We start from the raw sequence: 12,850 nt of genomic DNA on the forward strand, positions 1-12,850 counted from the left end.
CAGGCCTACCGCAAGGCAGGCCCAGCGCGCGCCAAGGGCCACGGCTGCGTGGGCCGTGCTACGCGGGCTGCTGCTCGCACGCGCATGGGCAGCCCTTGTGGCTGCCGTGTGTGTGTGAGTTTGTGCTCATGCGTGATTCCTGAATCTACAAGAGTCAGTGTATGATTAAATTTCTATTCCTAATTGGATAAATTAATTAAATAGAATTCATGTAGGATTCTAATTCCAATTAATTCGCATCCTACTAGGATTACGATTCCTTTTCCATAACTCTATAAATAAAGGCCTAGGGGTCATAATTTATACACAAGTTTCAAAGTATTCAAAAGTGAGTTTTTTGAGAGAAAATTAAAACACACATCTTGCTCAAAAGTGCCGAAATTTTCTAGTACCTTAAGGGCGATTCTAGTTGGTCAATCTTAAGGCGGATCCGGACGTGCTGTGGACTATCTACGGAGGGACGACACTTGGAGTCCTAAAAGACTTGTTCTTGTTCGGTTCGGGCGCAGCTAGGGAGGGCACGCAACAAAGAGTATGCATCTAAATTATGCTATATGATTATGTGTAAATAATATGTTGTCCTGGGTTAATGGTTGTTTCCGCATGATCTATGTAGTGTCATATGTATCATAACCTAACAGGTGGAACGTGCCCCCATGCCCCCGTAGTGGGTCCTTCATTGGTGGTAATTCTAAGTTTTTTTATATCTTTGAAAATCATACTTCTTACATTTCTATTTAGAATATTTTTTAAGCTGTAATCTTTCTATTTTTGGTAAGTTTATCCACTTGAGTTTACCAAATTACCCATATCCATATTTAATAACCCACTTTCCCCCCTAAATATATTAGAAAATGGGGGCATGAATATAATGTACTTCATTTCCACTTGTATTGCAAAAATCGGGTTGAACAGTAAAGGTTGCAACTAAAATAGAACATAGGAAGTAATTCTTTTGATATTGTATTTGAATTGGTCATTTAAGGAATTTGATTTAGTGTATAATACAATATCTTCCTGAAAAATGAATTTTTTTTTTTCAATCATTTTCGTTGTTTGTTTTGGCAAGGGTGTAAACTAATTTTCCAATAAGGAATTGACCCTATTTGGTCGTTAGAGGATTGAGAAAAAAATTAGAGGATTGAACCCATTTAGAGGTATGATCAACTCAATCCTCTAATGTAGGTGTTTGGTTGTTAGCGGATTGAGATGATTCCGCTAATTCCAAAAAGGTTGCTCCTGTCATCTTTTCTAATTAGAGGATAGCATTAGGTCATGTGAAATTACAATTCTGTCCACAAATTAATACCAACAAAGCATCTATTTCTACTTCCTTTCCATTTTACTTTCACTTACCTTTCACCATTTCACTCTCACCTGCACAGTAGATCCAAGAAGGTTCCTTGTAATTTTTTTCCTTTCCCATTTTTTCCTTGTTTATTTTATTTATTGCTACTCCTTTGATTCTTCTTGGGGATTGTCCCCGAAGTGAACATGGTTACTGAACGTGTCCCTGTACTGTCAGAGATGTCACAGTTGGTAGTTACCCTGCATTCATGAACCGAGAAAAATGTCATTAGTAGAAGTGGCAGTTTTGGATGACTAATTTTGAGTTGTTAACAACGAACCTGGGACAAGACATAGATCCCTTATGTGAACAGTTGGTGCATGTGTAGGCTTTCCCCACTGGAACATCTGTGCGTCTGCCACAATTACAACAGCCTATGTATGCATGCACCCTATCAAAGTCCAGCTCGGGGACAACAACTTTCACCCAGAGGCGCTCCTCTTGCATTGTATTAATGTTCTGTTACAACCAATGCATTATATTAGAAAGTAAGTGCGTTTTTATTTTGCAAAGTTGTGGTTTTTATATGTAAATATAGTGGGGTCTTAGAGCTGGATATATGAAGGCAGTGGTGAGATCAGATAGCCAATCTACTGTAACAAGTAAAAGGTTACATAACAAACTCGAATAAAAGATTTCTTACTGTCTTCTGGTTGAGATCATCAAGGGTTATGATCACCCTTATTGGCGAGGGGTTCCTAACATCCAAGACTCTAGCCTGTCTGTTAGCGAGGATGTCCTGGTGATTCAGTGCCCTGAAAAAACAAAGATGCTAATGAGTTGAGCAAAGATTTGTTTGATGTCAAAGTACAACAGATAGGAGATAGTATTACCAATCTGTGAGCGCATTTGCCCTAGCTCCGATTGGATCACGAATAATCACAGTGGACATGCTTGTTGAGAGGGAGAAGCCTACGCAAGAGAAAGTAAGTATGAAGTGGTTTTCTAGGATTTTACATGACATTGGTGACTATATTGGGAAAGGTGTACCTTTGTGGGAAGTACCCCGCAGAGAAGTGAACCCAACCACTTTGAATTTCTCTGCCCAAGGCGAGAGATATTCACAGTCAGCCGCAGCAAGATCACTCCAAGCAAAAATGACCATTGGCTGTTCAGAGCTGGAAATGAGGAACGACCAACAAATGAGTGAATTTGTAAATGAGTGGTTGATGACACTAAAACGAATCAGTGATTTTTGTTTGCTTCTTATACCCGTGGTCAGTGATAAAAATCTCACGGACCAGAGCAACGCGGTGCTGACCTGTTTTAATCTCCCGTGCCTCTTCTTCAACGTACAGAACGACACCAAGAACATCTGGAGATAAACAAAGACAGGGGGGAGGGAAGTGTTAGTATAAGGGTCCATAAAATCCGCGTATATACAACGTGTTAGAGTTTGTTAAAGCAAAGATGGTGAGCACCGTATCTATCATCCGGATCCCCAACCCTTGGAACATATGCAAGGTAGCGGTAGTCTGGCAAAATAGGTCCTGCTTCAGGATTCACTAATTGGACAAATGTTTGGCGACCGAAACTCATTTGGAAGTCGAGCTCATCTTCGCTTCTCTTCCACTGTTGATCGGAAGGCCGGATCGGAGCATCTGCTATTTCATATCCCCCCTTGTGCACGAGAACATCCTTGTATGCCTCAACCTAATCTCCAAAAAGCGCACCGCGCATCTTGTTTCCCTGAAAATGAAACACATGAAGTAAGGCGAATTAGGAGTCTGTAATATAAGCAGTGGTCGGTGTAAAGGGTGAGCTAGGTTATGAGAGGGTTTATGAAGACACTACGTATTTACTGAAAAGGGTTTGCATATTTTTACATGCCAAAATCATTTGCTAGTTGTACTTTTGATCGATGTGCGTTTTGACAGGGTAGGAAACAAATAGAACTGGATTGTTACCTTATCATCTTTCAGAAGTAGGTGCTGGTACAGAACTCCTTTCTTAGGAGATTTTGTAAGTCGGCCCTTCTCAATGACCTTCACCTTCACTTTGTATGCCCTGCTAGTACTGTTCAGTTCATCCAAAAAGGTGTGTTCATGTTTCATCTTGCAGACCTGGACAATATAAGCATGGGAAAAAGCAAAGGTGTAAGTTATAGCAAAGAATGGTACTAACAAGACCAAGCGTAATGTACACGCAGTTAAGGCTACTTATAATCAAGATCGCAAAAACATGTGGAAATGCATTGATGTTCTGAAAATCTTAACATGTTCCAGATCAAGCTCAAATAACAAAATTTCAGACTGTAGTCATACATTTTAAGGTTAAAGATGTTCGGAAAATCGGAACATGTCCCATATTATATCTAGTAATTTCAGACAGTGTAGTCATACATTTTAAGGTCAAAGATCAAAGGAAACTCATTAACCATTTTCGAAACCATCTTATATGCCCCCAAACTTGAGCTTTTGCTCGTCCACGAGCAAAACAATGGAACACAAAGGGAAATAGGATAGAAAATTTGAGCAAAACGAGTTATTAAGAAGCTAATCAACATATGAAATAGAAATTGAGATAGAATATACACTAACTCACTGTCGCAGGAATCACAATTGCATTTAAGCACATGCAATAAGCTCTTTAAACCCCTAAATCGCTCTAGAGGGCGAGTGAGATCTCGCAAGGGTTTCCCACAAGATTAACCCATAACTCTTATTAGCACAATTAAGACATTTCTCCCAAAGTCATCTCATCAAGCACGATTCACAAAACATGGTCGATTCAAACAAGATTTCAAAGCATAACTATCATCAAAATGCATCCATGAATTAGGAATATAAGGGATAGACTAATCTAAGGTGCAAGAGAATCACAATCAAAGCATCGAATCATCAATTAGGTTCGCTAAGGCATCGAAAAGTCAAAAGTTGTTCTCAAATGGATAAATATGATCACAACCACCTAAAATGCACATTGACTCCCCCAAACTTGACTTTTGCTAAAAGAATCTTGGATTGTAAGATTAAGGAACTTGAGTAATGGGTCTAGAGTCTCGATTCTTGAGCCGCAATGACATTCATCATCACTAGGGAAAACTTTACTTAATAAATCTTCAAGCTCCCACTCAATCATCTAAACTAACCCACTTTCTCAAGGACTTGTGGTATTTACCACTTATTGACTCTTTTTTTCTTTTTGTAAACTTTAATAGGCTTATTATGCCTTGTGGGCTCATTGGCGCCACGTATTGACTCGGACTTGACACTTTGGCTTTTGCCTTGTGGGCTCATTGGCACCATTTATTGGAATCAAAACATTAATCACAATCTTTTTTGTTCTACAACCCAATTAACTCTTAGCATAGCTTATTCGAGGGAATGAAGTGTGCATCAAAGGGAATTAAGGTAGCAAAGAATTTCCAAAAGATAACAAAGTAGACTCTTTTCAAACCAAAGCTTATCATTTAGAATCATCAAAACCTATTTCAAGTTGAGACTCAAGCAACAAAGATTAAGCTATACCTAATCGCCCTAACTCACACATGCAAATATCCAACGGAAATACATCTACTCAATTATCCAAATGACAAGCAAGGGAACCCACATTACAAATCATCGAGATTCTTTCCTTGGACAAGAAAATCATTTTAGTGCTTTTATTCAATAACTTGAGACATTTTTTTGGATTTTCTAAACTTTTTTCGATTTTTTTTAATGATTATATAACAAAAATTTGAAAGAAAATATAAATAAAAGAAATAAATAAAGAAAAGGAAAATTTGTAATTATTAATCCAACCTTTGCCCGATTTTCTTTAATTAAGCCTACCTATGCGATATTTCTAAATAATCCAACCTTTATGACACAACTACTATTATTAAGCCTAACAAGTTACTAACCTGCTATAGGCGGTATTCACCCTTACGTGGCATATAACAATTATAAATTTTTTAAAATTTTTTTTCCCCTAATTTTCTTTAATTGCTATTTTAATTTTCGTTCCTCTCTCCTCTGCGATTTTCTGCTTCATCTCTGCACTCCTCTCCATTATTTCTCTTCTACCTCTTCTCCACCATTGCCGATCCCTCATACGGTCATACCTCTTCATTCGAAGTTCATAAAAAATAATCAGCAATTGCTATGGCTGGGGTAAAGCAATTGCCTGTTGGATCTGGATCTTCTTCAAATTCAAGGTTTTTTTTTCTTTCTAAATTTTCAACAAGACCACAATAACCAACATCCCACAACATAAAAAAAAACCTATATTATTGCAACAGCTCGGGTTTTTACGAACTGACCATCAAGGAAGCCCAAAATTCAAAATTTACCAAAAAAGGAACAAAAACGCTAAGTTCAAGAAATCTTTGAAAAATCGAGCGTTCCGGCGAAAAAAGATTCGTTCGAGCGGCGGCTTTTCACCTTCAATTGTATGATTTTGGAGACGAAATTTGAATGCGCGTGGATGAAGTCACCTATTTCCACAAGAAAATCGCTGATGATGTCATGAACCAGTACAATTGTGGTTAAAGCAGCAGTAATGGAAGAGAGATGAATTGAAACACGGTACAGAGAAGAGAAGGGTTAAGGGTTTTTTGAAAAAAAAATAAAATCCTTGTTTAGGTGGCAAGTGATGATGACGTGTCCAATATTTTAGGAGGGAAACCAACTTTAGGTTGTCAACATTTTTAACGTTGACTTTGTAGCAGGTAACCGGTCATCTAGGCTTAATAATAGTAGTTGGGTCATAAAGGTTGGATTATTTAGAAATATCGCATAGGTAGGCTTAATTAAAGAAAATCGGGCAAAGGTTGGATTAATAATTACAAATTTTCCTAAAGAAAATATTTTTGGATTTGAATTTTATAAAGAAAAAGAAAATAAAGAAACAAAAATAAACTCCCCCAAGCTAGCGTAAGCTATTCCCCCAAGCTAGAATTAAGCATTGTCCTCGATGCTTGGAACAAATACTCAAGGGAAGGGTGGGGGGGAAAAGAAAACACGCATTCAACACAATATACATAGTTCCGCAAATCACAACACATTAGAGAAAGAGAAATGGAGGCAACCGAATCAACATTTTCAACCATCCAACCTCATGCCTCATCAATTCACATGCTCAATCAATCAATGGAGTAATAAAAAGAGGGAGAGGAAGGACACTACCGGGTAGTAGGTGGGTGTAAATACCCGTAAATGATCCAATATCTCCATTTGTAGTCAACTTTCTCCAAATTTGTGCATTACTTTCCTTATGCAATCGAGAATGACCATTTATTCCACTTAGGTACCTAAAACAAGATCAAGAAGTGAAACGGAAAATAAGTAAAATTCAAATGAAATAAGAAAATGAAAACAATAAAACACGGGTTACTTCCCGAGAAAGGCATATTTAAGGTCCTAAGCATGACCTTTCTAGTAAATAACAAGCTAATGATCGCAAGAGTTTATCATATGCACTAGCACACATTTCATGAGATAAAACATATGCAATGACAAGAGGCAATGTGTGCATAAAGTGCATTACAACTCTATGCCAATGAGGAGAATGATGCCTAAAAGAAGAAGGATCAAAAGAAAAAACAAGAAAATAAGAAGAAGAAAAATCAAAAGAATTAGAAAAAGAAGAAATAATCGGCAAACTCTCCTCAACAAACTCTTTTTGGGGGGCAAATTTACATTCACGCTCAATTAAAATCGATTTGAACACTTGAAAACAAAATGGAGCAAAGAGCTTTTCATCACCATCATCGAAGCATTCACTCAAGGAGGAATGAGTAGGAATATAATTCCCAATACTCAATTCCTCAATGCCATGCGTCATAGGTGGCAAGTTAGCCTCAAATTCATCTCTTCTACATGAAGCATCTCGAATGGATTCATTTAGAAGGTTAGAGACTTCTCCCATGCGTTTTACAAATGTTTGGGAAGCAACCTCAAAATCTCTAATAAAAGAATCCCTTTTAAGGTTTTCTTGATAATCCAAATGAGTTATAAAAAGACGAAACTCGGACAAAGAAATGACCGACTCGGATTGCAAAGCATTGAGGAACTCATTATGGAGAAGCTCATGGTGGAGAGACGTGAAATCATCAAGTGTGCTCGATTCATCATTTTGAGGGATATGAATAGTTGCCATGTTTTATGAAAATTTCAAAAGAAAAAGAACAAACCAAAACAAAATTATGCACAAAGACCTAGACTCATCTAACTAACACAAACTAATGCAAACCGTAGTCCCCGGCAACGGCGCCATTTTAATCGAGGGAAAAACTAGGTCGAAACGGGTTGGAAAGTCAACTAAAACTAAATTAACTAAACTAACTATCAAAGAAAAACGAGGTTAGGGAATGGGGATCAAACGACAACCGATCATGATACAAGCATAAGAGGACCGAAACTAGGGAAAATAATGCATAACACTACATGAGTGAAATGATGGTTCAATTATGGACTCCAATCATCTCCCGAGGCGAATTCTTTCTTAGGATGACAAAATGCGGACTCTCATCCTACACTCTATCATTCTTAGGTAAATTAAACATCAACCAACAAATAGTCAACACAAAGTCACAATCCCTTGATTTTCCAAGGCCGACTACCCCAATTTCAATGTTACATACAAGTGATCAATTCATATGCAACAAAGCTTGAGTACATTCAAACATAGAATAGTTTAATCATGCAAAATCTCTAATTTTGAACTCAAATCCCCAAATCAATCATGGTTGAGATTTCACCCAAACCCTAACCAACAACACTACTCAATCAACATAAAAATAATAAATTTAAAGACTTTAATAACTAATAGCATGATACTAAGCAAAAACAACAACTAATTTAAAGATTAAATTATAAAACTAAACATGAAACTAATCTAATCAAGGGAACATATAAAACAATAAATAAGACAATAAATGAAGAGAGAAAGGTAAGAAATTCTCATTGATTAATTGATGGAGATATCCAAACCAAATTGCCACACTTGATCATCAAAACCCCCAATTTCATTTATGATTTCTCAAATTTCTCTCTCTCCAAAACTAACTAAAACCCTAGAAAAATAGAGAGAAAAGCCTCCATTTTGATCGAGGGGAAAACTAGGTCGTTACTAGTCTCTCCTAATCAAACAAATTACCTAAACTAACCACTAAACACAAGTAAAGCGGTAAGCAAGGGTCGGAATCCACAAGGACTAAGGTGCACTAATCTATGTTAATCGAACAACAAGTTAGGTCGAAACGTGGTTTTGGAAAGTCAACTAACTAACTAAACTAAATCAACTAAACTAAGAAACCAAAAGTAAACGAGATTAGGGAATGGGTCAAACAACAACAAATCATGGAATGGACATAAAAGAATTGAAAACGGGGAAGATTCACAAGCACTACATGATAAGCGTTGAATTCACAAATAGCTCCAACTATCTCCCGACATGCGAGCAATTTGCCTAAGCATCAAGGATGAACTCCCGCTCTACTCTATCATACCCGGGGTAAATCAAAGTCCCAATTCAACCAAATAGTCAAGTTTAGGTCTTTAATCCCTTTCCAACCCAACTAAACTACTCCAAGCAATCATGAAACACTTAATTGATCAAGTTAAATGCAACATGTATTGGAAATGCCTAAACATGTAATAATTTAATCATGAAAATCCCTAATTTCCAATCACAAACAACCAAACCAATCAATGTTGAGTTTTCACCCAAACCCTAATCAATAAACTACTCCATAATCATAAAAATATGAAATTTATACAAATTAACAATTAAAAACATGATTCTAAATATTAATAACAACTAATCTAAACATGAATCATTAAACTAAACAAAAACCATTAAACTAATTAAACCAATAAATAAAGTAATAAATAAGCAATAAATAAGGAGAGAGAGTAGAAAATTCTCATTGATTGATGAATGAATGCTTCAAATCTTCTTGTATTATCCATAATCCTCCATTTTCAATGATAATTTATCACTTTTCTCTCTCTAAAAGTTAAACCTAACTAAAACCCTAAACCTAACTAAAACCCTAAACCCTAAGAGAAAGAAGAACTAAACTAATTATATACATTGTTCACCCCCTCAAAATAAAATAGCTAGGACTATTTAAACTAAATGCTAATAAAGGAATTAAAAAGAGAAAACAAAAGAAAACAAAAGGTAAAAGAAAACAAAAGAAAAAGAACTAAAAAAAAGGAGAAAATAAATTTAAAAGAAAAAGAAAAAGAAAAAGAAAAAGAAATTAAAACCCCCCTTTTTTATCCCACCCCGTAGCTCTCCTTTTTGCCCCACAAGAAAAAAAATCAATTCATCTCTATCCTTTTCGGTTTGCAGCTTCCCATCACCACAAATCATAATCGTCCATCATCCTCATCAATGGATTAAACCCGCAGCTCCATCTTCCTTTCGTTGCCCAGACTTCGCTGCTTCGTTTCACATGGAGCTTTTCAATCCCCACCTTATCAACGGTCATCATACTTCAATCAAGAACATCGACTTCAATCGACGTCCCAAATATCTGCTCAAATAATCGTCAATCAAACCAATCGTAGCCCTCAATTGAGCAATGTACGGCGGCGAATCGAACGGCTTAGCACCACCACCGTCACGTGCAATCATTAATTCCGTACCAATTTGAGTGCTAAATAGGTTCGGACGAACACTTGTGATGTTCGGGCGAACTTTTGTCGGTTTGGGCGAACTCCATTGAGGTTCGACCGAACCTCATACAATCAGGAACTCTAAATTTCGGGTTCGGTCGAACATAATTACGGGTTCGAACGAACCCAATTCCTCTGTTTTTGCTCTGTTTTCTCTGTATTTGGACTGCTGTTTTTGGGATAATTTGGTGTTTGTTGTTGCGCCTTGTCGGTGGTGGTTGAAGGGAGCTGCGTTTGCCTTGATGCTGGCGAGGAAGGGGGCTGTATGTGGCTTGTTGCAATTGTTGTTGTGTAGTGAAGCAGGGTGCAGCGCATCAGCTAGGTGGAGGGGCAAAAGCAGGGATGTTGTTGCACTGATGCGAGGCACGAGCTGGGTGTGTGTGGTGAAGGATAAGGAAGAGTGTAGGGTAGGATAAGGTTTGGCTTTGTTGTACGATTAATTTGGCCCTTGGAATTAGTATCCCGGAACTCAAACACGTTCACCTACACAAAATAAATAAAGACAAGAGGAACTAAACAAAAATAAAAACGAAACTAAAGAATAATAAAAATAAATAATAATAATAATAATAATAATAATAATAATAATAATAAATAGAAATAGAAAATTAATATCGAAAACTAAAGTAATTAAATTATAAAATTATAAAACAAATAAAATAAAATAAAGTACGAAATTAAGATCTATAAACTAACAAAAATAGCTAGAAACGCTAAACTAAACTATAAATAATTAAAATGATAAATTAATAAAAATAAAGACTAAAAATGCTAAAAATAGAATAAAATCGACTCAAATAATGCCTAAATTACTACCCTATGAGTGACATAAATGTCACTCATCACAGGTCCAGAATCCCACACTATCCATTGGGGGGGATGTAAACTGATGACTCGGGATTTTACATGATCGTTGATGTATGGGTTAAAATTTGTATACGCTACTTGATTATGACATTATCAATAAAATTGAGAGTTCACCTCTTAAGATTCTGAAACATCATGTTCTACAAATCTTAGCATATCCAGGCCATTATTAATATTTAAATATCCCAACTCAAATTCCCAAGTTGATACATTTTCTTTGACATAGTACAAGTATTTGAATTGCCACACAAAAATCTTTAAAGATATTTGGTTCATGCTTTAGCTTGGTTGGTTTTAACTATTTAGTCTAGACATTCTTGATTTATGTTCTCAAATGCTATTAAATTGGGAATAAAACTGCAGGAAACCAGAAAAGTAATATAACACATTGTATTCTGAGTAACCTAGCAGATTGATGATTCCATTTATGTAAGCTGTAAGTTTACATAGAGTTTCTTGTTACACATGTAGAGAAATCAGTTCTAAGGACATTGTACTTGCAATAATACCACAATTGTAACAAAACAACAAGAAGCATTTATAAAGTTATAAGCTTCAAATTTATTTGATTTTGTTATGTAGTACAGATTGGGAAAAACAAGAAGCATTTATGTTCTGATAACCTAGCAGAAATGCATGCAAAATGACATTAAATTACTACAAAACATGTGAAGAATATACTAAAAGAATTTCCATGATTGAAATAAAAGCTCAAAAAAGAAGAACATGAAGAAAGGATTTTGTTTTACCTGACAGAAGTGCAACAAAGCTTTTAAGAATTTGCAGTTGGATATCAAAGTAGAGCTTTTATCCTTTGGAAGAAATTAGACAAAATGCAATAGAGTGCATATATTATATATATATAGGGTTAAGTGAAAAACGGGTGGTCCAAGAACAACAGTTTGGCAAACAATTTGGTGGACTGGAAAAGCAAAGGAAGTTACAAACAGTAAATTGTACTTACAACAGTGCTTAGAATAGTGAAATATTTTTCATGCCATAAAATGACTGATAAAGGACATATTGCAGCCCACTCTAGCAGTCTATAGGAGTACATATAAACCAATATGAGGACATAATATCTGCCTACAAACAGTAAAAGGTACTACTACAGTGCTTAGAGTAGTGAAATCTTTTTGAGTCCAAAGCATGACTGATGAAAGACCTGCTGCAGCACACTCTAGTAGTCTATAGGAGTACTTATAAACCAATATTATAGTCTATAGTAGTACTATATTCTAACTTTTCTAAACAGATCCAGGACATAATATCCACATACAAGAATATGTAGTACATTAGGTGGCCGGTTTTTGTGGGTTTCTTTTGCAGTTTACCAAGGAGTCTAATAAGAGTGAGAAAATATCCCAGTGTATTTTATTATAATATACCAGAAGCCAAAGAGGCATGAAGAACATTATTACCCTAAACAAGAAACCTTAATTCCTTTTTTGAAGAAGGGTTTCACTTACATTTTCACAACCTACATAAAAGATTTAAGAATACACCTAACCATTATGTGAGATTTACAGGTATGTAAGCTTCATAACTATGTTACGCATATACATGGAGTGATGGAGCAAATGTATCGAAAATCAGAATCGTACACTACTCTTACCAATTAGAACTTTCCATGTTCGAAGTCAGTATCATTGTGTCCCAGGGGTTCCAATTGGTTATTTCTAGGGATTTTGTATGATTTCATTCAAGCTAGGAACATTTGGAAGTGTTAAATATCATGATGCATCAAAGTGGGCTAAAATTGGACGCTAATAACTTGATGAGCAATCCAAAGTTTAACTACATTCAGAAAGTAGTGTGCAGCTTATAGGAATAGCAGTCATACAGCAAATTAGCAAGTAAATGGATTGCATTCCAGGTTGATCACACACGGTTTTAGGTGAAGTGTAGTACTTAAACAGTGTTAAACTTACCATGGCAAAATAAGCCGTTTGCTGAAATGTTGCACTACTGGTAAATTTGTTAGAGTAGTCGTCTGCTCAACATCTCCATGCATTGCCCAAAG

At 36.1% G+C, this 12,850-nt stretch overlaps 1 protein-coding gene across 1 annotated transcript; it reads right to left on the minus strand.

Annotated features, from left to right (window-relative positions):
- Positions 1-437: 437 nt before the first annotated feature.
- LOC110798835 (uncharacterized) lies at positions 438-7,432 on the minus strand. Its single transcript, XM_056834340.1, has 11 exons — positions 6,951-7,432; positions 6,705-6,848; positions 6,484-6,584; positions 3,256-3,467; positions 2,770-3,001; positions 2,561-2,663; positions 2,339-2,466; positions 2,182-2,260; positions 1,992-2,103; positions 1,629-1,807; positions 438-1,548 (listed from the first exon to the last, which is right to left on the minus strand). The coding sequence occupies exons 1-11, from the start codon at positions 7,430-7,432 to the stop codon at positions 1,443-1,445; spliced, it is 1,878 nt and encodes a 625-aa protein (XP_056690318.1). The 3' UTR covers positions 438-1,442.
- Between the last annotated feature and the right edge of the window lie 5,418 nt (positions 7,433-12,850).

The sequence above is a fragment of the Spinacia oleracea genome, chromosome 1 (assembly GCF_020520425.1).
Source record: "Spinacia oleracea cultivar Varoflay chromosome 1, BTI_SOV_V1, whole genome shotgun sequence".
Lineage (NCBI taxonomy): Eukaryota > Viridiplantae > Streptophyta > Magnoliopsida > Caryophyllales > Amaranthaceae > Spinacia > Spinacia oleracea.